Source organism: Staurois parvus, unplaced genomic scaffold (genome assembly GCF_062004578.1).
Source record: "Staurois parvus isolate SC_StPar_1 unplaced genomic scaffold, SC_StPar_1.0 ptg000378l, whole genome shotgun sequence".
Taxonomy (NCBI): Eukaryota; Metazoa; Chordata; class Amphibia; order Anura; family Ranidae; genus Staurois; species Staurois parvus.
This window is the reverse complement of record NW_028318174.1, coordinates 295,047-320,000: the sequence shown is the minus strand read 5'-3', so window position 1 is coordinate 320,000 and position 24,954 is coordinate 295,047. Positions and strand designations below refer to the sequence as shown.

The 24,954-nt window shown below is 44.5% G+C and overlaps 1 protein-coding gene across 1 annotated transcript in view; it reads right to left on the bottom strand.

Moving 5' to 3' along the window:
- The window catches only part of LOC149456056 (protocadherin-11 X-linked-like), a 179,350-nt gene that overhangs the window by 41,268 nt on the left and 113,128 nt on the right, over positions 1-24,954 (bottom strand). Inside the window, exon 2 of the mRNA XM_089685527.1 lies at positions 3,365-5,851. Within this exon, the coding sequence (XP_089541653.1) occupies positions 3,365-5,851 (2,487 nt within the window). The remainder of the gene's footprint in view (positions 1-3,364; positions 5,852-24,954) is intronic.

Genomic DNA, 24,954 nt, shown 5'->3' with positions numbered 1-24,954 from the left:
AATATGACATTTAAATGCTGCAGTGGTACTCACAAAAAAGTAAATTGTCAAATAATAAAAAGGAAAAACCAAGCAAATGAAACGTTTAGAAAAATTTATGCTGCAGTGGTTGCTTAACAACATGTCAAAAATAAATAAATACATATAATATAATATCTATCTATCTATCTATCTATCTATCTATCTATTATCTATCTATCTATCTATTATCTATCTATCTATCTATCTATCTATCTATCTATCTATTATCTATCTATCTATCTATCTATCTATCTATCTATCTATCTATCTATCTATTATCTATCTATCTATCTATTATCTATCTATCTATCTATTATCTATCATCTATCTATCTATCTATCTATCTATCTATTATCTATCTATCTATCTATCTATCTATCTATCTATCTATCTATTATCTATCTATCTATTATCTATCTATCTATCTATCTATTATCTATCTATCTATCTATCTATCTATCTATCTATTATCTATCTATCTATTATCTATCTATCTATCTATTATCTATTATCTATCTATCTATCTATCTATCTATCTATCTATCTATCTATCTATCTATTTATTATCTATTATCTATCTATCTATCTATCTATCTATCTATCTATCTATTATCTATCTATCTATCTATCTATCTATCTATCTATCTATCTATCTATCTATTATCTATCTATCTATTATCTATCTATCTATCTATCTATCTATCTATCTATCTATCTATCTATCTATCTATCTATCTATCTATCTGTATATATATATATATCTATCTATATATAAAATTGGAAATGCACAATATCCTTTATAGAACAAAGCATAATAAACCACAGAGTGTAGTACTACAACAAAGTGAAGTTTGGTATTACAAAAGCAATGTCACATTTAAATGCTGCAGTGGTTTCTCGACAAGGCCTCAAAAATAAGTAAATTATCAAATAGTTCATTAAAAGAAAACCAAAAAAAAATTAAACATTTAAAAAATGTTAATAAAATTGCTACAGTGGTTGCTCAACAAGGTGCTAAAAATAAATAAATAAAATATAATATAATAAAGATATATATATATATATATATATATATATATATATATATATATATATATAATTGGAAATACACAGTATCCTTTATAGAACAAAGCATAGTAACTCACAGAGTGTGGTACTACAATAAAGTGAAGTAAACTTTTACTGAAAGAAAAAAAAAAAAATAATACGAATGTACTACTTATTGAAGTATGGTATTACAAAAGCAATATGACATTTAAAGGCTGCAGTGGTTTCTCGACAAGGCCTCAAATATAAATAAATTATCATTTAAAAAAACAAAACAAGTGAAACATTTAAAATTTTTTAATAAAATTGCTACAGTGGTTGCTCAACAAGGTGCTAAAAATAAATAAATAATAAAATTATATTTATTATTATTTTATTATATTCTTCCATATATATATGGAAAAAAAAAAAATATATATATATATATATATACACCGTATATATAAAATTGGAAATGCACAATATCCTTTATAGAACAAAGCATAATAAACCACAGAGTGCGATACTACAAGAAAGTGAAGTATATTGAAAGAAAAAATAAATCTGAATATATGGTGTTGATAAAACAATATAACATTTAAATGTGGCATCGGCTGCTCAACAATGTGTCAATATAAAAAATAAACAAATAAAATATCTAATGGGGAAAATAATGTTCTTCTTTACAGACCGAAGCATTAACCGCAGTGTGTGTTGCTATAACAAAGTAAATTGTGGGGGCTACGAAGACAATATAACATTTAAATGCTGCAGCGATCGCCCGCCAAGGCGACAACAAACAAAATCGACCTTTTTTTGCCGCTCTGTAAATCTGCACATCTAAATGTGGGTCTGCTGCTCTGATAAATCTCCCTTGCAGAGGGAATTGAAGCTCGCTGGCTTTCCAGGTGAACTTTGCACTCATTTCTCTGCCAAGGAGAGCCTGCCTATTTGGTGAGAAGACCTTGAAATACAGCGGAGTCCAGGGATAGGCTGCCATTCAATTACCATTAAGAAGCACTTATCAGATCCTGCAAGAGTTTATTGCCTTGCACCCGGCCTAGTTTACTCTGCTGCATACAACAGCAGTTGAGAAAAACAGTAAATTTTCTTCCATTGTTTCTCCAAACTCCACAAGCCCAGTGCAACGACATGGCGGAGAGCTGCACTGCCATCTGCAGGAATGAGGAACTCCAGGAACACAGCCAACACAAAGTTCCTCAACCAAGACTCAACCTAGAACCAAAAACTCTTACGTTCGCAAGCCCAGGTCAAGTAACTTTTGTCTTTTTTTTTTTTTAAGCATCAATGCCTTTGGAAGTCTAAAGGGACACATATAGAGACACAAACCAATACATGATTCAAGATATTCCAGCAAAACGTAGACAATTCACCAAAGCAAGAAGGTAACAATAGCCATAAACATGCAACTGCCATGGGGCCCAGTGGAAGAGAGGGGGCAGCACTGTCTGGTTCCATAGTCATTAATGAAGGTAACTGTAGCACTTAGCATATGGATCTGAATACATTAACCGTATCTACAGTTACCTCTACAGGAGTGCTATGGAATTCTGAAGGACTACCTTGGAGATGACAATTAAAGAGGCAGAGGGCCCCTTATAATATTTGGTAGGGGGCCCCATCACACATAGTAATGCCCCTCATACAAAGAATGAATAAAACCAGATAAGAACAGGTTGGATTGGCCAGACCTTTAAGTAGTGGGGTCTCCAAACTATGGCCCTCCAGCTGTTGAAGTACTACAAGTCCCTCTGTCTCTGGGAGTCTTGCAAAGCCTCATGGGACTTGCAGTTCTTCAACACCTGGAGGGCCATAGTTTGGGAACCCCTGATGTAGTGCTACAGGAGTAGGTGGACTTGCCAAACTTGTACCCAACATAGACAATCAGAAAATGCTGTATAAAGGCACTTCAAGGACCACTCGAAATAGATATTTCAGTTTCGGTTGGGTGCGAGTGTGTTCAATCACCAGCTGAAAGCTCAAGAGTTTGTTTCTCCGCCCTCGCCCACAAGGTGACAACAGTGGTGTCACCCTTGCTCATTGATAATACCATTTGGCTAAATATTGGTATTTATGCACAACTGGGAGGCCTTGGGTAGAAACATCTCCACTGAATAGAATTTTTGAAGCCAGCAAGTGATTCAGTTGGCCAACGACCTCACAGAAACTGAAATATAAGTTTTGAGTAGGGTTGACCTTTAAATCTGGCTGATGGAATCGAACTCCCCCCCAAAAAAAACCAAAACAAAACAGGTCTTTAGAGCAAGTATAAAGACAATAATGCATTTTAGTTTACCTGTCGTGTGTGGATAGGACCGGGAGCTTTAAAGCCTCCTTGACAGCTGCATTCTGAGACACTGTACGGATCCGAGCTACTTGAGGAACACTTAGACAATGAGTCACAACCCACCACAAATGTGTTGTCAAGAGGCAGCTCCTGGATGACATGATGTTTTTTTGGCGGAACCGGCGTCTCAGGCTTAATCTGGAAGGTCGGCTGCGGAGAAGCAGACTTGTAGTGCTTGGCCAAATCTGGGCTATCTGGCTTGAAGGTTGTCGGAGTGGTGCCCCAATTGTACTTTCCCATAGTCTGTTCTTCCAACTCCACCGGGATGTCCAAAGTGCCGTTGATGTGCTCGTGGGCAGGATCCTCCGTCTTAGTCTCTTCGATGGTGACAAAATTTAGGAGGAGGTTTTTCGGGGAGCGCTTCTTCTTCTTTTTCTTTTTCTTGATCTGACGGTTTTCTTGGTTCGGGGAGACCCATTCACCGGTCTGCTTGTTTTTCTGGACCACTTTGTGCCTTGGGGTTTGGCGGCAACGAACCAAAGCGGTGACAAAAATGACCAAGATCACCGTCATCGTGCCTGCAATGATGGCGATGATGATTTTGACATAGTCGTTGGTTTGTGGCGTTATATCTCCTTCCCCGATATTCTGCCCTACTGGAGTTTCCATGTGTCTCCGCACAAGCTCTTGAATGTAAGATCCATTGGTAATGGTTTCATTGATAAATAGGTGCACCAGAGCTATGGCATGAAAGGGCTCTGGTTTTCCCGAATCGTTGACTTTTATAACAAGCCGATGTAGACCGTGGTCCATAGCAAGGATTTTCTCTTTCAGGCTGATGTTGCCACTCCTTTCATCGATTGTAAACAAACCCCTTGGGTTTCCACCAACTATACTGTAGCGTAGATCAGCATTTACCCCTGTGTCATTATCAACAGCAAAAACCCGAGTAACAACAGATCCAGGGTTGGCCGATGACGGAACTAGCTCGTATGAATAATTGGTGGATGGCATGACAAACACAGGTTTATTATCATTGACGTCTTCAACAAAGATGGTCACTTTGACTGTTGAAGATTTTTGCGGAGTGCCCCGGTCAACTGCTTTTACTTGAAAAGTATATGAACCCTGTTGTTCCCTGTCGAACGAGATGTTTGGTTTGATGACACCTGTGTGGGGGTCGATTATAAAATTATCCCTGGCGTTGACAAGCGACAGAGTGAACTCAGCGTTTTCTCCGATATCTTCATCCGTTACCGTGATAAGGCCAACGGTTCCATAAGTGGGCAAGTTTTCCGGAACGTAGAAGTTGTACTCGTTGTGGGTGAAGGAGGGGCTGTTATCATTTTGGTCAAGCACGGATAAGGTCACTGTGGTATTGGTCTGCAAGGACGGTACTCCATTGTCCTTTGCAATCACGGTAAATGTGTATCGGTCTTGTTTTTCTCTATCCAGCTTCCTGACCGCCGTAAGAATCCCCGTCCTTCTGTCAAGGTTGAATATAGATGGAGCATTGGGAGCCAACATGTAACTAAGTTCTGCGTTGCGACCGCTATCTGCGTCAGTGGCGCTTATCTTGGTGAGTTCGGTTCCCGGAGGGTTGTTCTCCACAAAGGACAGCCCGATCACGGGAAGTGTAAAAACCGGAGGGTTGTCGTTTTCATCCCTTATCTTAATAAGAAGCATGGCAGATTGGTTTAACGGTGGTTTCCCGGAATCCGAGGCAACGATCTTAATGGCGTATTCCCTTGTCGTCTCGAAATCCAGAGGGGCTGCGGTCTCCAGCAAGAACTGATTGTCAAACACGGGTTTCAGCCTGAATGGGACGTCATGGTCTGTGAAGCAGGTCACCTTGCCGTTAAGATCGGCATCCTTGTCGGTAACGGTAATCAAGGCTATTTTTGTATTAATCGGGGCTTTTTCCGATATTTGTACGGTGCCATTCACAGGGTTTATTATATACCTTGTATCGATCGATGGGATGTTATCATTGATGTCCGTGATGTTTATGGTGACGGTGGCCCTTGATGGGGTTGAACTGCCATCGCTGGCCAAAACGGTCAGCTTGTGAAAGTGAGCTTCCTCGCGGTCCAGCGGTTCTTTTACCGTTATTAATCCAGTGTTGTTATCGATGGCGAAATGGCGCCTGGCAAGATTGGATATCTGGTTGCCGAAATAAAAGTGGATTTTGGCATTGGAGCCCAAGTCGGCATCCGTGGCATGAAGCTGGGTCACCGAGGTCCCTATGGGGGCGTCCTCTGGAATGTTCACCTCTATGTCTTTGTCCTTAAACACAGGCCGGTTGTCGTTCACATCGGTGACTGTCACTTGTAAGATGGCGGTGCTCGATCTGGGAGGGTTCCCCCCATCTTCCACTTTGATCTTCATGACGTAAGTGTCCCTCTGCTCCCTGTCCAAACTCTGCTGGACAATAAGCTGCGGCCACTTGTCACCTTCGGGAGTTTCGATGACGTCAAGTCCAAACACATTCTGCCCCTGGAGAAAAAGAAAAAAAAAAAGAAAGCAGGATTTATTATTTTGCTCAAGATTTAACCAATCAAAGCACCAAAAATATTTTTTAGAAGACAATAAGCATTCCCATAAAGGTTTTTCAAAAACATTGGTATCATTTTCAATGGCAGAGATGTTTCTTGACCAGGGGCGGACTGACCATTCGAGCACCCGGGCCCCATGAGATGCCCCTGGTACCTTTCATTGGCTTTTTCATAGGCTTTTATGGGTGTGGGCGAGGAAACAGGGCCCCATGATCCCCTATTGCCCGGGGGCCCCATGAGTTGTCAGTCCGCCCCTGTTCTTGACCCAGATTGAGAAGACACATATACCAGAGTTGAGGTGGAAGGAATGATACATTGTTTCTAAGACTCAAAAACAAAAATGGCTACTTTTTATTTATTTATTTGTTTAGAAGAAACATAGGAAAGTAATGGGGGAAAAAAAGACCAAGTGGTCCATCGAGTCTACCCATTTTTTTCTGATTGATATGTTTTTATTTAATTTTTTTAATTTTATTTATTTATTTTCACCAGTTGATGCTGCCAGTAACACACTTCCTTTCCCAGGGTGACAACGTGCACTAACCATACTATACCTATGGAGAAGCAATGCGATCACTCTAGGGTAGGGTGTGCTAGGACCATAGAGGTGAACTGGGCAGGGCCGATAACACTGCTTGGGGTGAGTGCATGGAAAATATACTGAAATGGCTTCCTCTGATGTCATCGCACACTGCGAGCTTCTCACCATGTGCATTAGAAGCTGCAACCAGTCAGAGAGCGCTCCACCCCATTTCCTGGCTGGAGGACATTGAGCATCATCTAGCTCAGGGGTGGGCAACTGTGGTCCTCCAGCTGTTGGTGAACTACAAGTCCCATTATGCCTCTGCCTTTGGGAGTCATGCTTGTAACTGTCAGTTTTGCAATGCCTCATGGGACTTGTAGGTCTACAACAGCTGGAGGGCCACAGTTGCCCACCCCTGATCTAGCTCTTTCCAACTCAGACTGACTGCTCCTGGACCAGGGGCTGACTGACCATTTAGGCAACGGGCACTACCCGAGGGCCCAGGGTCAGTAGGGGGCCCCATGAGATGACCCTGATACCTTTCATAGGCTTTTTTGGGTGTGGTTTGAGTGTTTGTAAAGACACAGGGGCCCCATGAGTGGTCAGTCCGCCCCTGTCCTGGACTGCCCCTTTCAGTCATTGGATTTTAGGTGGAGGCTCAGCATCACATGTAGGCATTGCCTAGGGGTGTCTGCATGCAAATATGGCCTCAGACACGCCTACTCTTTCAGACTGACATTCACACATTAAGGCATTTTGATATTTGCATAACTCCTCCCACAAGCCAGTCCACTGCCTGCATCAGGGCTGAGGGCTCTTGAAAGGAGGCAGGCAGGATGCTATGATGTTTTAAGAAAGCTACTGTATGTATAGCACCCTGCTGGCCCTTCCCACCAGCTGTGATCTACCTGAATTGCATAGAGGAGCACAGAGAACCAGTGATGACATCACTGGGTCTAAAATAAGGTATGTAATGAAAATGGAAAGGCTTTATTTAAAAAATTGAATGTTGATGAGGAGGGAAGGCAACATGCACTCAACGGCCACTTTATTAGTTATAATTGTTCAATTGCTTGGTAATACAAATTGCTAATCAGCCAATCACATGGGAGCAACTCAATCTATTTGGGCATCTAGACGTGGTGAAGACGACTTGCTAAAGATCAAACCGAGCATCAGAATGAGGAAGAAAGGGGATTTAAGTGACTCTGAACATGGCATAGTTGTTGGTGCCAGACGGGCTGGTCTGAGTATTTCAAAAACTGCTGGTCTGCTGGGATTTTCACATCCAACCATCTCTAGGGTTTACAGGGAATGGTCCGAAAAAGAGAAAATATCCAGTGAGCGGCAGTTGTATGGAGGAGAATACCTTGTTGGTCAGAGAAGAATGGCCAGACTGGTTCCAGATAATAGAAAGGCAACAGTAACTCATGTCAATATGGATGAAAATCTCTGAGGAATGCTTCCCACACCTTGTTGAATCTAGGCCACGAAGAATAAAGGAAAAAGGGAGTCCAACCCAGAACTAGCAAGGTGGACCTAGTGTGTGGAGGAAAATGCCTTGCTGACATCAGAGGAGAATGGGCAGACTGGTTCCAGATGATAGAAAGGCAACAGTAACTCGTCAAGATGGACCAAAATCTGTGAGGAATGTTTCCAATACTTGTTGGATCTATGGCATGAAGAATAAAGGCAAAAGGGAGTCCAACCCGGGAATAGCAAGGTGGACCTAATGTGTGGACGAAAATGCCTTGTTGATGTCAGAGGAGAATGGGCAGACTGGTTCCAGATGATAGAAAGGCAACAGTAACATGTCAATATGGACCAAAATCTCTGAGGAATGTTTCCAACACCTTGTTGAATCTATGCCTAGAAGAATGAAGGCAAAATGGAGTCCAACCCGGGACTAGCAAGGTGGACTTAATATGTGGATGAATATGCCTTGTTGATGTCAGAGGAGAATGGGCAGACTGGTTCCAGATGATAGAAATGCAATGGTAACTCATGTCAATATGGATGAAAATCTGTGAGGAATGTTTCCCACGCCTTGTTGAATCTAGGCCACGAGGAATGAAGGCAAAAGGGAGTCCAACCCGGGACTAGCAAGGTGGACTTAATATGTGGATGAATATGCCTTGTTGATGTCAGAGGAGAATGGGCAGACTGGTTCCAGATGATAGAAATGCAATGGTAACTCATGTCAATATGGATGAAAATCTGTGAGGAATGTTTCCCACGCCTTGTTGAATCTAGGCCATGAGGAATGAAGGCAAAATAGAATCCAACCCGGGACTAGCAAGGTGGACCTATTAAAGTGGCCGGAGAGTGTAGAAGGAGATAAAACTTCAACTTTCAGACAAGTCTAGGACAAACAAATTGTGCCTGTCTCTTCAAAATTAAGAACTTTGGCAGATACCAATTACGGGTCACAGCACCTTGCTATCACGTACATTTCCAAGCCAAGCACAGCACCAAAAAAAAAAAAAACCCATCAAGAGTATTAAATCCCATCCTTGGCATTAAGAGAGCAAAAAGCAAAGTTGCCTCCAGTAGTCAAGTGAATAAGCCTAATCACATTAACCGTTCCTTAAAGCAGGTTAGGCTAATAAATTAAATGCACTTTTGGAGATGTTAATCTCATTTTCAGACCCAGATGGGCTTCCGACTGCTACTAAGCAAGGAAATAGATTACCAGAAAATATATTAAAAAGTGATTAAATGATGAAACATCTAACGAGCTGCCCGCTGAAGGCCACAGAGAAGGGCTTCGTTCGTCTCCAAAACAAAATTTCTTGCATCAAAGTATTAAGCGGATTTTAGAAAAAAATGAAAATAGCTAAAAGGATTTTCGTATGATTTATTAAAGAGCGCAACTAAAATATCTAATGAATTTTATTTTCACAATGGGAAAACTTCACAACTTGACAAGCGAGCCGCACTAGGATCAGGTTGCATGCTGTCTGTTCATTTTTGAGATGACCTCTTGTTCAGAGCAAGCTTTGTTATTGTAAAAAAAAAAAAAAAAAAGCCAATAAAAATATTGGAGCTGGCCCCTTGAGAACATCTAATGGGACGAAACGTGTCAGGATGGAGCCTGTGCTGATGTCATCACGCACACCAGAGCTTTTGATCTGTTCTTTATACAGACCATTAGGTTGGTGGTTTTACACTATGGGTATTTTTTTATCTCTTTCTCTTGGCAAAATTATGTATGAGGAGATGGTAAGGTGATTGCTGGTTGTGGTTGTTCATGTGCCCTATGGTTCCCTTAGCCTAGAATCCTAGAACCCTAGAATGCATCTTGCTGCAGCGGCAGATTCCTCATGTTTGACCACCTAAGACCACATATAAAAATACTTTTTTTTTGCTTTTCCTACATATTCCATACCCTTTCCTGATATTATAATAGTTCCTACTTATAATATATATATATATATTTATATATATATGTATATATATATACATGCATTGAAAAAAAAAGTCAGTAAATCAGTATTTTTTGCTAGGGAATTACTTATAACCCCCAAAACATTATATATATACCTAAGACCAAATATAAAAATACTTTGTCTTTTGCTTTTCCTACATATTCCATACCCTTTCCTGATATTATAATAGTTCCTACTTATAATATATATATATATTTATATATATATATATATATATATATATATATACATGCATTGAAAAAAAAAAGTCAGTAAATCAGTATTTTTTGCTAGAGAATTACTTATAACCCCCAAAACATTACATATATACCTAAGACCAAATATAAAAATACTTTGTTTTTTGCTTTTCCTACATATTCCATACCCTTTCCTGATATTATAATAGTTCCTACTTATAATATATATATATATTTATATATATATATATATATATATATATATGTATATATATACATGCATTGAAAAAAAAAGTCAGTAAATCAGTATTTTTTGCTAGAGAATTACTTATAACCCCCAAAACATTATATATATATATATATATATATATATAAATATATATATACATATACGTAATTCTCTAGCAAAAAATACTGATTTACTGACTTTTTTTTTTTCAATGCATATAGGTTAATGAATGAGAGCTTAGAATTTTTTATATTGCAAAAAAAATAAATTCAATAATTAATAAATAAACACATTAGTGTACTAAGTTAACTAATTTATGAATTAAAAAAATATATATTTTTGAGCCCATTTTTTTTTTCATTGCATAAAGGTGAATGATTGAGACCTTTCATTGTTTTATATTGCAAAAAATAAATGTAATGATGAATAAATAAATAAGTTAATTAATGTACTAAGTTAGATAATTTATGCAATTAAAGAAAACATTTTTGAGCCCCAGTTTTTTTTTTCAATGCATATAAGTGAATGATTGAGAGCTTTCTTTTTTTTTTGTATTTTAGTCTAATTATATTTTTATATCATGTTGTAGCCCTGATGAAGAGGGTGTTGTGTGCCCACCCCCTCCTCCCCTCCTCCCCTCCTCCACGGAACTGCTTTAGAAAGCCCTGCAGAACTGCACATTCGCTAAGTGTGAATAGGGACTAAAATAGAAATAGAATGTTGTTAGGCTTTTTACTCTCTGGGTCGAATGCTATTTATTCACATAGGGTAGAGTGAATCCCACAGATTCTCCATTGGATTTGGGTCTGGACTGTGACTGGGCCATTCTAACACATGAAGATGCTTTGATCTGAACCATTCCATTGTAGCTCTGGCTGGATTTTTCTGGTCGTTGTCCTGCTGGAAGGGGAACCTTCGCCCCGGTCTCAAGGCTTTTGCAGACTCTAACAGGTTTTCTTCTAAGATTGCCCTGTATTTGGCTCCATCCATCTTCCCATCAACTCTGACCAGCTTCCCTGTCCCTGCTGAAGAAAAGCATCCCCACCACATGGTGCTGCCACCACCATGTTTCACAGTGGGGATGGTGCGCTCAGGGGGATGTGCAGTGTTAGTTTTCCACCACACATGGCGTTTTGCTTTTAGGCTAAAAAGTCCCATTTTGGTCTCCTCTGACCAGAGCCCCTTCTTCCACATGTTTGCTGTGTCCCCCACATGGCTTCTCACAAACTGCAAACGGGACTTCTCATGGCTTTCTTCCAACAATGGCTTTCTTCTTGTCACTCTTCGATAAAGGCCAGATTTGTGGAGTGCACGGCTAATAGTTGCCCTGTGGACACATTCTCCCCCCTAAGCTGTAGAACTCTGCAGCTCATCCAGAGTTCCTGGGCCTCTTGGCTGCTTCTCTGATGAATGCTCTCCTTGCCCGGCCAGTTTAGGTGGACAGCCATGTCTTGGTAGGTTGGCAGTTGTGCCATACTCTTTCCATTTCCGGATGATGGATTAAACAGTGCTCCGTGAGATGGTCAAAGCTCAGGAGATTTTTTTTATAACCTAACCCTACTTTAAACTTCTCCACATCTTTATCCCTGACCTGTCTGGTGTGTTCCTTGGCCTTCATGATGCTGTTTGTTCACTAATGTTCTCTAACAAACCTCTGAGGGCTTCACAGAACAGCTGTATTTATATTGAGATCACATAACACAGATGGGCTCTATTTACTAAGTAGGTGACTTCTGAAGGCAATTGGTTCCACTAGATTTTAGTTAAGGGTATCAGAGTAAAGGGGGCTGAATACAAAAAGCACGCCACACTTTTCAGATATGTATTTGTCAAAAATGTTGAAAACAATTTATCATTTTCCTTCCACTTTACAATGATGTGCATCTTTGTGTTGGTCTATCACATCAAATCCCAATAAAATATTATTGACGCAGGGAACGGACTGACAACTCATGGGGCCCCCGGGCAATAGGGGATCATGGGGCCCCTGTGTCCTTGCCCAAACTCAAAAAAGCCTATGAAAAAGGTACCAGGGGCATCTCATGGGGCCCCCTACTGACCCTGGGCCCTTGGGCAGTGCCCGAGTTTCCAAATGGTCAGTCCGCCCCTGCATTGATGTTTTTGGTCTCAAGGGGTATGAAGACTTTTTCGAGGCACTTTAGCCCATAATGACCCATGAACCGTAGTCACAAAGTATTGGCTAACTAATGGCAGGGCTTTAACCCTTTGCAGTCCTTCATTAGGTGTCAGGGTACCTGCCGGTTGAATTTGTGCAGTTATTTATTTATTATTATATTTATTATTATTATTTTATTTTATATTAGTTAATTAAATTAAATGTAATTATATTATTATTATTTATTGATTGATTTCCGATCCCTTAAGGTACAAAAAGAACCTTGGGCCACCTTCGGAAATACAAGGAGCGTTTTCCCGCCTCCGCCGCCGGCTTACAAACCCTTTAAATGACAAATCAGCTCACTTTTAAGTATTTCCATTTTTTTTCTCACAGCTGACTTTATCAAACTGTCTTGTGTGCGTCTAGCGACTGTAAATTATTTATTTCCCGGGTCTTTTGTGTGTACTTGTTTGAACTCGATGTTTATAACAAATAATTGGTTCTCTTGCGGAGCGAAGACATTCCATTGATCGGCTGCTGCTTATATTTTTTCTCCCCCCCCCCCCCCCCACTCTCTGTTTCTTCTCATTTTTATTGGCAGTGCAATAAAACGTTCTCTAGAAGTTTCGCTATTCGGAGGAATGTGCGCATTATGCAAATCGATGCCCGGCAAGGCTCTTGATGACCCGGCAGTTTCTTCCGTCTCCGGATCAGCAACGGGTGAAAGGTTTCGGTCTGGATGGAAAGTAAAACTTTACCAGTTTGTGATATTTAAAGCAGTATCAGGGGCGGACTGATCATTCGAGCACTCGGGCACTGCCCGAGGGCCCGGGGTCAGTAGGGGGCCCCATGAAATGCCCCTGGTACCTTTTTCATAGGCTTTTTTGAGTGTGGGCAAGGACACAGGGGCCCCATGATCCCCTATTGCCCGGGGGCCCCATGAGTTGTCAGTCCGCCCCTGAGCAGTATTATACCCAAAAGAAAGCATTTATTATATTGCAGCCAGGGGCGGACTGACCAGTTGGAAACTCGGGCATTGCCCGAGGGCCCGGGGTCAGTAGGGGGCCCCATGAAATGCCCCTGGTCCCCATGAGTTGTCAGTCCACCCCTGAGCAGTATTATACCCAAAAGAAAACATTTATTATATTGCAGCCAGGGGCGGACTGACCAGTTGGAAACTCGGGCACTGCCCGAGGGCCCGGGGTCAGTAGGGGGCCCCATGAAATGCCCCTGGTACCTTTTTTATAGGCTTTTTTGAGTGTGGGCAAGGACGCAGGGGCCCCATGATCCCCTATTGCCCAGGGGCCCCATGAGTTGTCAGTCCGCCCCTGAGCAGTATTATACCCAAAAGAAAACATTTAATATATTGCAGCCAGGGGCGGACTGACCATTTGGAAACTCTGGCACTGCCCGAGGGCCCGGGGTCAGTAGGGGGCCCCATGAGATGCCCCTGGTACCTTTTTCATAGGCTTTTTTGAGTTTGGGCAAGGACACGGGCCCCATGATCCCCTATTGCCCGGTGGCCCCATGAGTTGTCAGCCCGCCCCTGATTGCAGCTCACCGATTCTTAGATGTGGTGGCTGCATTCGTTTTCTTTTTTAGGCTTTCCTTCTTCTATTTTCACCTGGTGATCCAGCCAGTAAGTCTGTTGTTTTTCAAAAGAACAAGCTCTCTCCCAAAATGTATCAGTTTACAGGGAGGAGACAAACAATTTACCACTGACAGGGGTGCTTACAATGATCAGCTTTTATTTATTTATGTAAAACTTTTATCCCGAAAGGAAAAAAAAACGTTTGCTGTAACTGATTATAAAGTATGAGCTGGGGTTTAGCTTTAATTTGTTTGTGCATTTAAATCTGCTAGTTCATCAAACTCTCCCCTCCCCCCAGACTGACAATGCTGCTGTCCAAATGTGCCCCCAGTGCTCCTTCATCCAGAGAGGGGGCGCTCTAATACATTTTTGGTGTTGGATTTAATGGCGCTTTAAGTACATGCAAACCTATCCATGAAATCTCATGTTCAATCAGCTTTTTAAAACATTTTTAAATTTGCAGTTTATATAAATGATCTATCTATTGGCCGCCATGGCGACTCATGGCACTGATCCAGGACAAACTGGGTTCCTGCTTGCGGCACCTGGGGGAATCCAGACGGCACCCCACAGTGTCCCAGCACCCTGGTTGAGAAACCTTGTCATAGATGTCTGAGGCCTGTGGCCCCCTAAGGGATCCCAGATAGCACCTCAAGGTGCTCCAGCATCCTGGTCAGGGGTGGACTGACCATTTGGAAACTCGGGCACTGCCCGAGGGCCTGGGGTCAGTAGGGGGCCCCATGAGATGCCTCTGGTACATTTTTCATAGGCTTTTTTGAGTTTGAGCAAGGACACAGGGGCCCCATGATCCCCTATTGCCCGGGGGCCCCATGAGTTGTCAGTCCGCCCCTGATACTGGTTGAGAAACGCTGTCATAATTGTCTGAGGTTCCAAGATGGTACCCCAAGCTGCCCCAGTACCCTGGTTGAGAAACATTGTCGTAGATATCTAAGGCTCACGGCACCCTATAGGAACCCAGTTGGCACCCCAAGGTGCTCCAGCGTCCTGGTTGAGAAACACTCATAGATGTCTGAGGTTTGCAACACCCGGGGGAACCAAGATGACACTCCAAGGTGCCCCAGCACCCTGGCTGAGAAACATTGTCATAGATGTCTGAGGCTCGAGGCACCCTGGCGGAACACAGATGGCACTCCAAGGTGCCTCAGAACCCTGGCTGAGAAACGTTGTGATAGATGTCTGTGGCCCATGACATCCGGGGTAACCCAGATAGCACCCCAAGGTACTCTAGCATCCAGGTTGAGAAACACTGTCATAAATGTCTGAGGTTTATGGCACCTGGAGGAACTCAGAAGGCACCCCAAGGTGCCCCACCACCCTGGTTGAGAAACATTGTTGTAGATGTCTCAGGCTCGTGGCACCCTAGGGCTACCCAGTTGGCACCCCAAGTTGCTCCAGAATCCTGCTTGAGAAACACTGACATAGATGTCTGAGATTTGTGGCACCTGGGGGAACCAAAATGGCACCCTAAGGTGCCCCAGCACTTTGGTTGAGATACATTGTCGTAGATGTCTGAGATTTGTGGCACCCTAGGGGAACCCAGTTGGCACCCCAAGGTGCTCCAGCACCCTTGTTGAGAAACACTGTCATAGATGTCTGAGATTCGTGGCACCCCAGAGAACCAAAATGGCACCCTACGGTGCCCCAACACCCTGGCTGTGATACATTGTCGTAGATGTCTGAGGCTCGTGATACCCTAAGGGAACCCAGTTGGCACCCCAAGGTGCTCCAGCATCCTGGCTGTGAAACACTGTCATAGATGTCTGAGGCTCGCAGCACCCTAGGGAAACCCAATTGGCATCCCAAGGTCTCCCAGAAAAAAATTGTCATAGATGTCTGAGCCCCATGACACTCGGGGGAATCCAGATCCAGCATCCTGGTTGTGGGTTCACAGTGGGTTGCTCCAGCATCCTGGTTGTGAAACACTGTCATAAATGTTTGAGGTTCATGGCACCCAGAGGAGGTTCATGGCACCCTAAGGTGCCCCAGCACCTTGGTTGAGATACATTGTCGTAGATGTCTGAGATTTGTGGCACCCTAGGGGAACCCAGTTGGCACCCCAAGGTGCTCCAGCACCCTGGTTGAGAAACACTGTCATAGATGTCTGAGATTCGTGGCAGCCCAGAGAACCAAAATGGCACCCTACGGTGCCCCAACACCCTGGCTGTGATACATTGTTGTAGATGTCTGAGGCTCGTGATACCCTAAGGGAACCCAGTTGGCACCCCAAGGTGCTCCAGCATCCTGGTTGAGAAACACTGTCATAGATGTCTGAGGCTCGCAGTACCCAGGGGAACTAAGATGGCACCCTAAGGTGCCCCAGCATCCTGGTTGAGAAACATTTTCGTAGATGTCTGGGGCTCATGGCACCCTAGGGAAACCCAGATAGCACCCCAAGGTGCTCCAGCATCCTGGTTGTGAAACACTGTCATAAATGTCTGAGGTTCATGGCAACCGGAGGAACCCAGTTGGCACCCCAAGGTGCTCCAGCATCCTGGTTGAGAAACACTGTCAGGTTCGCGGCACTCAGGGGAACCAAGTTGGCACCCTAAGAGTCCCCCATCACCTTGGTCGAGAAGCACTGTCGTAGATATCTGAGGTTCTTCCTGCATACGCCCAAAGGATATTCTAATCACAGAAAACCAACCAAGAACACTGGATCCCTCCTCATCCTCTCTGCATGAGGCACCCATACCTGAGAATCTACAGACTGCAGTCAGGAAGGGGTTACAGTTTCCAGGCACTTGTTATGTCACAAAGCCTTTCCTTCCATTGCTAGCGATCACCAGAGCTGCGTGGGTTAATCTCAGAATTGGTAGGTTGATCCGGTAATGCTGTATGTGATGTTATATGGAGACGCTGCTTATTGCGTGTTACTATTTATACTCGGTCACAAGGGGGACAGAACACCTACACTACTACAGGCAACACAATGAGCGCCAATAAAACAACAAGATTGAGATGCAGAGGAAGGAAGAAATGAGATACGGGAAGGATCTGAAAAATAATAAGCGGCTACAACGCTTCTTTTGTGCAGATTGCATCAAATGTTGCTGCTGCTCGCTATAGCTCCTGGTAGCTGCTTACATCATCAGTCAGCTTTGCAAAAAAAAACAACGGTTAGCAATTTTAAAGCAGAACTCTAGCCTACAATAAGATACAATTAAAGGTAAAAGATAAAATAACAAAGCCAGTTTTTTTGTTTTGCTGCAATACTCACCTTCATTCCAGAGCTTTCCCCCTTCAGTACTTCTTTTCTGCCACTAGATGTCCTCAGTTTGAAGTCCTACATCCTCTGAGTTATTGGAACCAGGGGCGGACTGACCATTTGGAAATTCAGGCACTGCCCGAGGGCCCGGGGTCAGTAGGGGGCAGGGGCGGACTGACCATTTGGAAACTCGGGCACTGCCCGAGGGCCCAGGGTCAGTAGGGGGCCCCATGAGGTGCCCCTGGTACCTTTTTCATAGGCTTTTTTGAGTTTGGGCAAAGGACACAGGGGCCCCATGATCCCCTATTGCCCGGGGGGGCCCATGAGTTGTCAGTCGGTCCCTACGTCAATGTATTTTATTGGGATTTGATGTGATAGACCAACACAAAGCTGCACATCATTGTAAAGTGGATGAAAATGATAAATAGTTTTCAAATTTTTTTACAAATAAATATCTGAAAAGCATGGTGTGCATTTTGTATTCAGCCCCCTTTACTCTGATACCCCTAACTAAAATCTAGAGGAACTAATTGCCTTCAGAAGTCACATACTTAGTAAATAGAGCCCACCTGTGTGTCATGTGATCTCAATATAAATACAGCTGTTCTGTGAAGCCCTCAGAGGTTTTTTAGATAACATTAGTGAACAAGCAGCATCATGAAGGCCAAGGAACACACCAGACAGGTCAGGGATAAAGTTGTGGAGAAGTTTAAAGCAGGCTTAGGTTATAAAAAAATATCCGAAGCTTTGACCATCTCACGAAGCACTGTTCAATCCATCATCTGGAAATGGAAAGAGTATGGCACAACTGCCAACCTACCAAGACATGGCCATCCACCTAAACTGACAGGCCGGGCAAGGACAGCATTCATCAGAGAAGCAGCCAAGAGGCCCATGGGAACTGTGGAGGAGCTGCGGAGATCCACAGCTCAGGTGGGAGAATCTGTCCACAGGACAACTATTAGCCGTGCACTCCACAAATCTGGCCTTTATAGAAGAGTGACAAGAAGAAAGCCATTGTTGGAAGAAAGCCATAAGAAGTCCCGTTTGAAGTTTGCGAGAAGCCATGTGGGGGACACAGCAAACATGTGGAAGAAGGGGCTCTGGTCAGAGGAGACCAGAAGCCTCTGTGACCAACCTCCCCATGGGAGTGGTGAAACACGTGAGTGCCATGGCCAGAGTGACGGCTGAGGCCATCCCACTACATCCTGTTCCTCACTTATTCCCGGGGATCAGTTTGAGCAGCGTTCATCCTCATCTACATTGTCAAGTTTCTGAAGATACTTGGGACGCTGCTTCCCTCTTCCTTTCTCTGCCAGCGGGGTGATCTTTGTCTGCTGTCAGCGGCTCCACAAGCATACCCACGGTTCACAATAATTGTACATGGCAACTACTATTTGGGGGTTGGGGGATGGCTCCAGGGAGGTTACTCTCAGCACAAACAGGGCGCCCTCTAGGTAGGTGACCCAGAGTATGGAGTCCAGGTATAGAAATGTCTAATGAGAGTGCCAGACCAAAGAACCAAGAATTCAAAAAAAATCTTTAGACTTTCTATACCTGGACTCCATACTCTGGGTCCCCTACCTAGCAGGTGCCCTGTTTGTGCTGAGAGTAAAATTCTTGGTTCTTTGGTCTGGCTCTCTCATTAGATCGTCTATATCTGGACTCCACACTCTGGGTCCCCTACCTAGATGGTGCCCCGTTTGTGTTGAGAGTAAAACTCTTGGTTCTTTGGTCTGGCACTCTCATTAGACTTTCTATACCTGGACCCCATACTCTGGGTTCCCTACCTAGAGGGCGCCCTGTTTATGCTGAGAGTAAAATTCTTGGTTCTTTGGTCTGGCACTCTCATTAGACATTCTATACCTGGACTCCACACTCTGGGTCCCCTACCTAGAGGGCGCCCTGTTTGTGCTGAGAGTAAAATTCTTGGTTCTTTGGTCTGGCACTCTCATTAGACATTCTATACCTGGACTCCACACTCTGGGTCCCCTACCTAGAGGGCGCCCTGTTTGTGCTGAGAGTAAAATTCTTGGTTCTTTGGTCTGGCACTCTCATTAAACTTTCTATACCTGGACTCCATACTCTGGGTCCCCTACCTAGAGGGCGCCCTGTTTGTGTTGAGAGTAAAACTCTTGGTTCTTTGGTCTGGCACTCGCATGAGACTTTCTATACCTGGACTCCATACTCTGGGTCCCCTACCTAGAGGGCGCCCTGTTTGTGCTGAAAGTAAAATTCTTGGTTCTTTGGTCTGGCACTCTCATTAGACTTTCTATACTGGGACTCCATACTCTGGGTTCCTTACCTAGAGGGCGCCCTGTTTGTGCTGAGAGTAAAATTCTTGGTTCTTTGGCCTGGCACTCACATTAGACTTTCTATACTGGGACTCCATACTCTGGGTCCCCTACCTAGAGGGCGCCCTGTTTGTGCTCAGAGTAAAATTCTTGGTTCTTTGGCCTGGCACTCACATTAGACCTTCTATACCTGGACTCCATACTCTGGGTCCCCTACCTAGAGGGCGCCCTGTTTGTGCTGAGAGTAAAATTCTTGGTTCTTTGGTCTGGCACTCTCATTAGACTTTCTATACTTGGACTCCATACTCTGAGAGTAAAATTCTTGGTTCTTTGGCCTGGCACTCACATTAGACCTTCTATACCTGGACTCCATACTCTGGGTCCCCTACTTAGAGGGCGCCCTGTTTGCGCTGAGAGTAAAATTCTTGGTTCTTTGGTCTGGCACTCGCATTGGACTTTCTAAACCTGGACTCCATACTCTGGGTCCCCTACCTAGAGGGTGCCCTGTTTGTGCTCAGAGTAAAATTCTTGGTTCTTTGGTCTGGCACTCTCATTAGACTTTCTATACCTGGACTCCATACTCTGGGTCCCCTACCTAGAGGGTGCCCTGTTTGTGCTGAGAGTAAAATTCTTGGTTCTTTGGTCTGGCACTCTCATTAGACTTTCTATACTTGGACTCCATACTCTGAGAGTAAAATTCTTGGTTCTTTGGCCTGGCACTCACATTAAACCTTCTATACCTGGACTCCATACTCTGGGTCCCCTACTTAGAGGGCGCCCTGTTTGCGCTGAGAGTAAAATTCTTGGTTCTTTGGTCTGGCACTCGCATTGGACTTTCTAAACCTGGACTCCATACTCTGGGTCCCCTACCTAGAGGGTGCCCTGTTTGTGCTCAGAGTAAAATTCTTGGTTCTTTGGTCTGGCACTCTCATTAGACTTTCTATACCTGGACTCCATACTCTGGGTCCCCTACCTAGAGGGTGCCCTGTTTGTGCTGAGAGTAAAATTCTTGGTTCTTTGGTCTGGCACTCTCATTAGACTTTCTATACCTGGACTCCATACTCTGGGTCCCCTACCTAGAGGGCGCCCTGTTTGTGCTGAGAGTAAAATTCTTGGTTCTTTGGTCTGGCACTCTCATTAGACTTTCTATACCTGGACTCCATACTCTGGGTCCCCTACCTAGAGGGCGCCCTGTTTGTGCTCAGAGTAAAATTCTTGGTTCTTTGGTCTGGCACTCTCATTAGACTTTCTATACCTGGACTCCATACTCTGGGTCCCCTACCTAGAGGGCGCCCTGTTTGTGCTGAGAGTAAAATTCTTGGTTCTTTGGTCTGGCACTCTCATTAAAATTTCTAAACCTGGACTCCATACTCTGGGTCCCCTACTTAGAGGGCGCCCTGTTTGTGCTGAGAGTAAAATTCTTGGTTCTTTGGTCTGGCACTCTCATTAGACTTTATATACCTGGACTCCATACTCTGGATCCCCTACCTAGAGGGCGCCCTGTTTGTGCTGAGAGTAAAATTCTTGGTTCTTTGGTCTGGCACTCTCATTAGACTTTCTATACCTGGAATCCATACTCTGGGTCACCTACCTAGAGGGCGCCCTGTTTGTGCTGAGAGTAAAATTCTTGGTTCTTTGGTCTGGCACTCTCATTAGACTTTCTATACCTGGACTGCATACTCTGGGTCCCCTACCTGGAGGGCGCCCTGTTTGTGCTGAGAGTAAAATTCTTGGTTCTTTCGTCTGGCACTCTCATTAGACTTTCTATACCTGGAATCCATACTCTGGGTCACCTACCTAGAGGGCGCCCTGTTTGTGCTGAGAGTAACCTCCTTGGAGCCATTGCACACCACCTGCCAGTGATTGACTTTCTCCAACCATGAATTACGATGAGCTCGAATCCCGAACCTCTACATGCTTCAGCTTATAACATATTTTCAAATAAAGGAGGCAAACAAATAAACCAAATCCAGGAGCGCTAAGCGATTATTCATCCTACCCAATAATCTCCCAGCATTTTGTTTGTTTCAGTCCAGCGCAATCTGCGAGAGGGGAGGATGGAATAAAAGCACAGTTGGAACTCACGGAACTCGACAAGAAAACTGCGGCTTCCTTTTAATTTTCGTTGGCTTCCTGATTAAATGCCACAGAACAATCCAAACTGTCAATAGCTGAACAGATTGCAAACACCCCGAGCGTGCCCGGCGTTGTTAATTCTTGGTGAGTGTGCTGGAATGCGTGAGCTTTTTCAACGGCCTACGCATCTACTTCCCCCTATTTTTTTCTCAGTTTATTTTTTATTTTTTTTCCTCTTTTTACAAACTTCCCATATGACTGAGTCTTAACACCATGGGGATCACGCTGACATCACTCAATAGACTCAGCTGAGGATATAAATAAACTCGGGCGAGTGTTGCCAACTCAGAAGATCCTGAATTAAATCACCTGCAGTTACAGTAGGATCAATGAATGGTAGAAGACAAAAAATTTCTGAAGCCTGTACATATTTGTGTTGTAGTTTTGGATGCAGTGGCAAGGGGTTAGGACCCGTGTCAGCTTCAGAACGGGCGGCTTCACATTTTGAGATAAAATAGTTGCACAATATACAGCAAAGAATAAAATAAGCCTTTTTGATTCTTTCTTCCTATACAAAATAAATGTAGCCGGGGGCTGGGCTGCAGCAATATGGACAAGGAGACTTTTATTCTTTCCTTCTGAGATAGTGATGCTTTGCTGCACCGTTCTCTTCCGTCCAGCAGGGGGAGTGCTAAAGCCCAGCAAGTCCATAGACCTCTATGCAGGGCATAGTTGAGCATCCTGGGAGTTGTAGTTTGAGACGGCAGCTATATAATGGGTCCAATGGGCTCCTTATACTACAGATCCCAATATGCACTGTACAGTAGGAGGTGTGGAGAGGTGATTTTTATTAAGTCTGGCCAGGAAAGTTTTTCCTCTTGGGAGTTAAAGAGAACCTCTGTCTGGATATTCCTCCGCTATCAGGAGACCGTACCAGCATACTGGCACCTATGTTGAGAATATACTGTACCTATGCAGTACCAACACTACATGCAGGTTAACTGGGACAGGGGCGGACTGACCATTTGGAAACTCGGGCACTGCCCGAGGGCCCCGGGACAGTAGGGGGCCCCATGAGATGCCCCTGGTACCTTTTTCATAGGCTTTTTTGAGTTTGGGCAAGGACACAGGGGCCCCATGATCCCCTATTGCCCGAGGGCCCCATCAGTTGTCAGTCCGCCCCTGGTAGGGGGCCCCATGAGATGCCCCTGGTACCTTTTTCATAGGCTTTTTTGAGTTTGGGCAAGGACACAGGGGCCCCATGATCCCCTATTGCCCGGAGGCCCCATGAGTTGTCAGTCCACCCCTGATTAAGACAGCCCTGTGCCCAGGGCCGTGGGTAAGGGGTTACCACCAGTCCAAAGTCCAAAATCATTCAAAGTGTGACAGTGCTGATAATTGGCCTGGGCAAGAAGGGGGTAAAAGTGTCTGCACCAGGGGCAGACTGACAACTTATGGGGGGCCCCATGAGTTGTCAGTCTGCCCCTGAACTGGGACTGTTGTTAAAGTGTCACTAAAGCCCCAACAGTAAGTCTATATATGCAGCAAAGCATGCTTGTTATACTCAGTGTGGAACCAATGGGATTATCCTCTGCACTGTGTAAAACCTGCTTGATCCTTTTTTCTCTGTTCCTCTCCTTTTTCAAGCAACCACCTCTTATCTCCAGACTGAACCGTAGGCATGCACATGCTCAGTTTGGTGCGTATTGCTAGAGAGGGTTTTTTATTTTCTTGTGATGTGATTAGCACAGGGCCAATCAGCACTGTCCAGACAGGTCAGGGGATTTCCATCCTCCTAGAGCAGAAAGAAAACTCCTACAAGCTTTAGCTAGTGGTGGGCTGGACACAGAAGTCACAAGACTGCTCTAACTGCTAATGAGAAAAGGTATTTAGCAGTTTATATTTACTAAAATATTTGCATTTCCACGTTCTGTGTACTGTGGGAGACCAGATATAGTGAATGCAGGGTCCGGGGAGAGCGGATATAGTGAATGCGGGGTCCGGGGAGAGCGGATATAGTGAATGCAGGGTCCGGGGAGATCAGATATAGTGAATGCGGGGTCCGGGGAGACCGGATATAGTGAATGCAGGGTCCGGGGAGAGCAGATATAGTGAATGCAGGGTCCGGGGAGAGCAGATATAGTGAATGCAAGGTCCGGGGAGAGCAGATATAGTGAATGCGGGGTCCGGGGAGAGCGGATATAGTGAATGCAGGGTCCGGGGAGAGCGGACATAGTGAATGCGGGGTCCGGGGAGAGCGGATATAGTGAATGCGGGGTCCGGGGAGAGCGGATATAGTGAATGCAGGGTCCAGGGAGAGCGGATATAGTGAATGCAGGGTCCGGGGAGAGCAGATATAGTGAATGCAGGGTCCGGGGAGAGCGGATATAGTGAATGCGGGGTCCGGGGAGAGCGGATATAGTGAATGCAGGGTCCGGGGAGAGAGGATATAGTGAATGCAGGGTCCAGGGAGAGCGGATATAGTGAATGCAGGGTCCGGGGAGAGCAGATATAGTGAATGCAGGGTCCGGGGAGAGAGGATATAGTGAATGCAGGGTCCAGGGAGAGCGGATATAGTGAATGCAGGGTCCAGGGAGAGCGGATATAGTGAATGCAGGGTCCGGGGAGAGCAGATATAGTGAATGCGGGGTCCGGGGAGAGCGGATATAGTGAATGCGGGGTCCGGGGAGAGCGGATATAGTGAATGCAGGGTCCGGGGAGAGCAGATATAGTGAATGCAGGGTCCGGGGAGACCAGATATAGTGAATGCGGGGTCCGGGGAGAGCGGATATAGTGAATGCAGGGTCCGGGGAGAGCGGATATAGTGAATGCAGGGTCCTGGGTTTAGTAACACTTTAAGTGCACCCTAACTCTTAGAGGGCCCCAATGATAGCCAGCAGAAGAACATCTCAAAGGTTGCCCGCCCATAATAATTATTCTGCAAGTCCCCTTTGTTCCCCTGCCCCCTTCTCAACCATCCTCCTTTTCTTTTGGACAAGGTATACCCAGTCGGACTAGGACTAGAATCGGCACCATAAATGCACTCTGCCAGTTTGTGCCAGCAACTTTACTACTACTCACTGCTGCAGTTGAAGTGTCCTTGCTACTATTTATGCTGATGTGGATGTCAGTCTTTTGCCTAGTCACTACTGTTAATCACTTTGGGTGCTAAATTATTTTGCTACACTTAACCTGGTGTCAATGAGTCCAGATCTCAATCCCATAGAGCTCCTGTGGAGAGATCTCAGATCAGCAGTTGGGTAAAGGAACCCTTCCAGTCTGAGAGTCCTGGAGCAGTTGACGAAAGGAGAGCGATCCAAAATTCCAGTAGAGAGGTGGAAAAACCTCGTTGATAGTTACA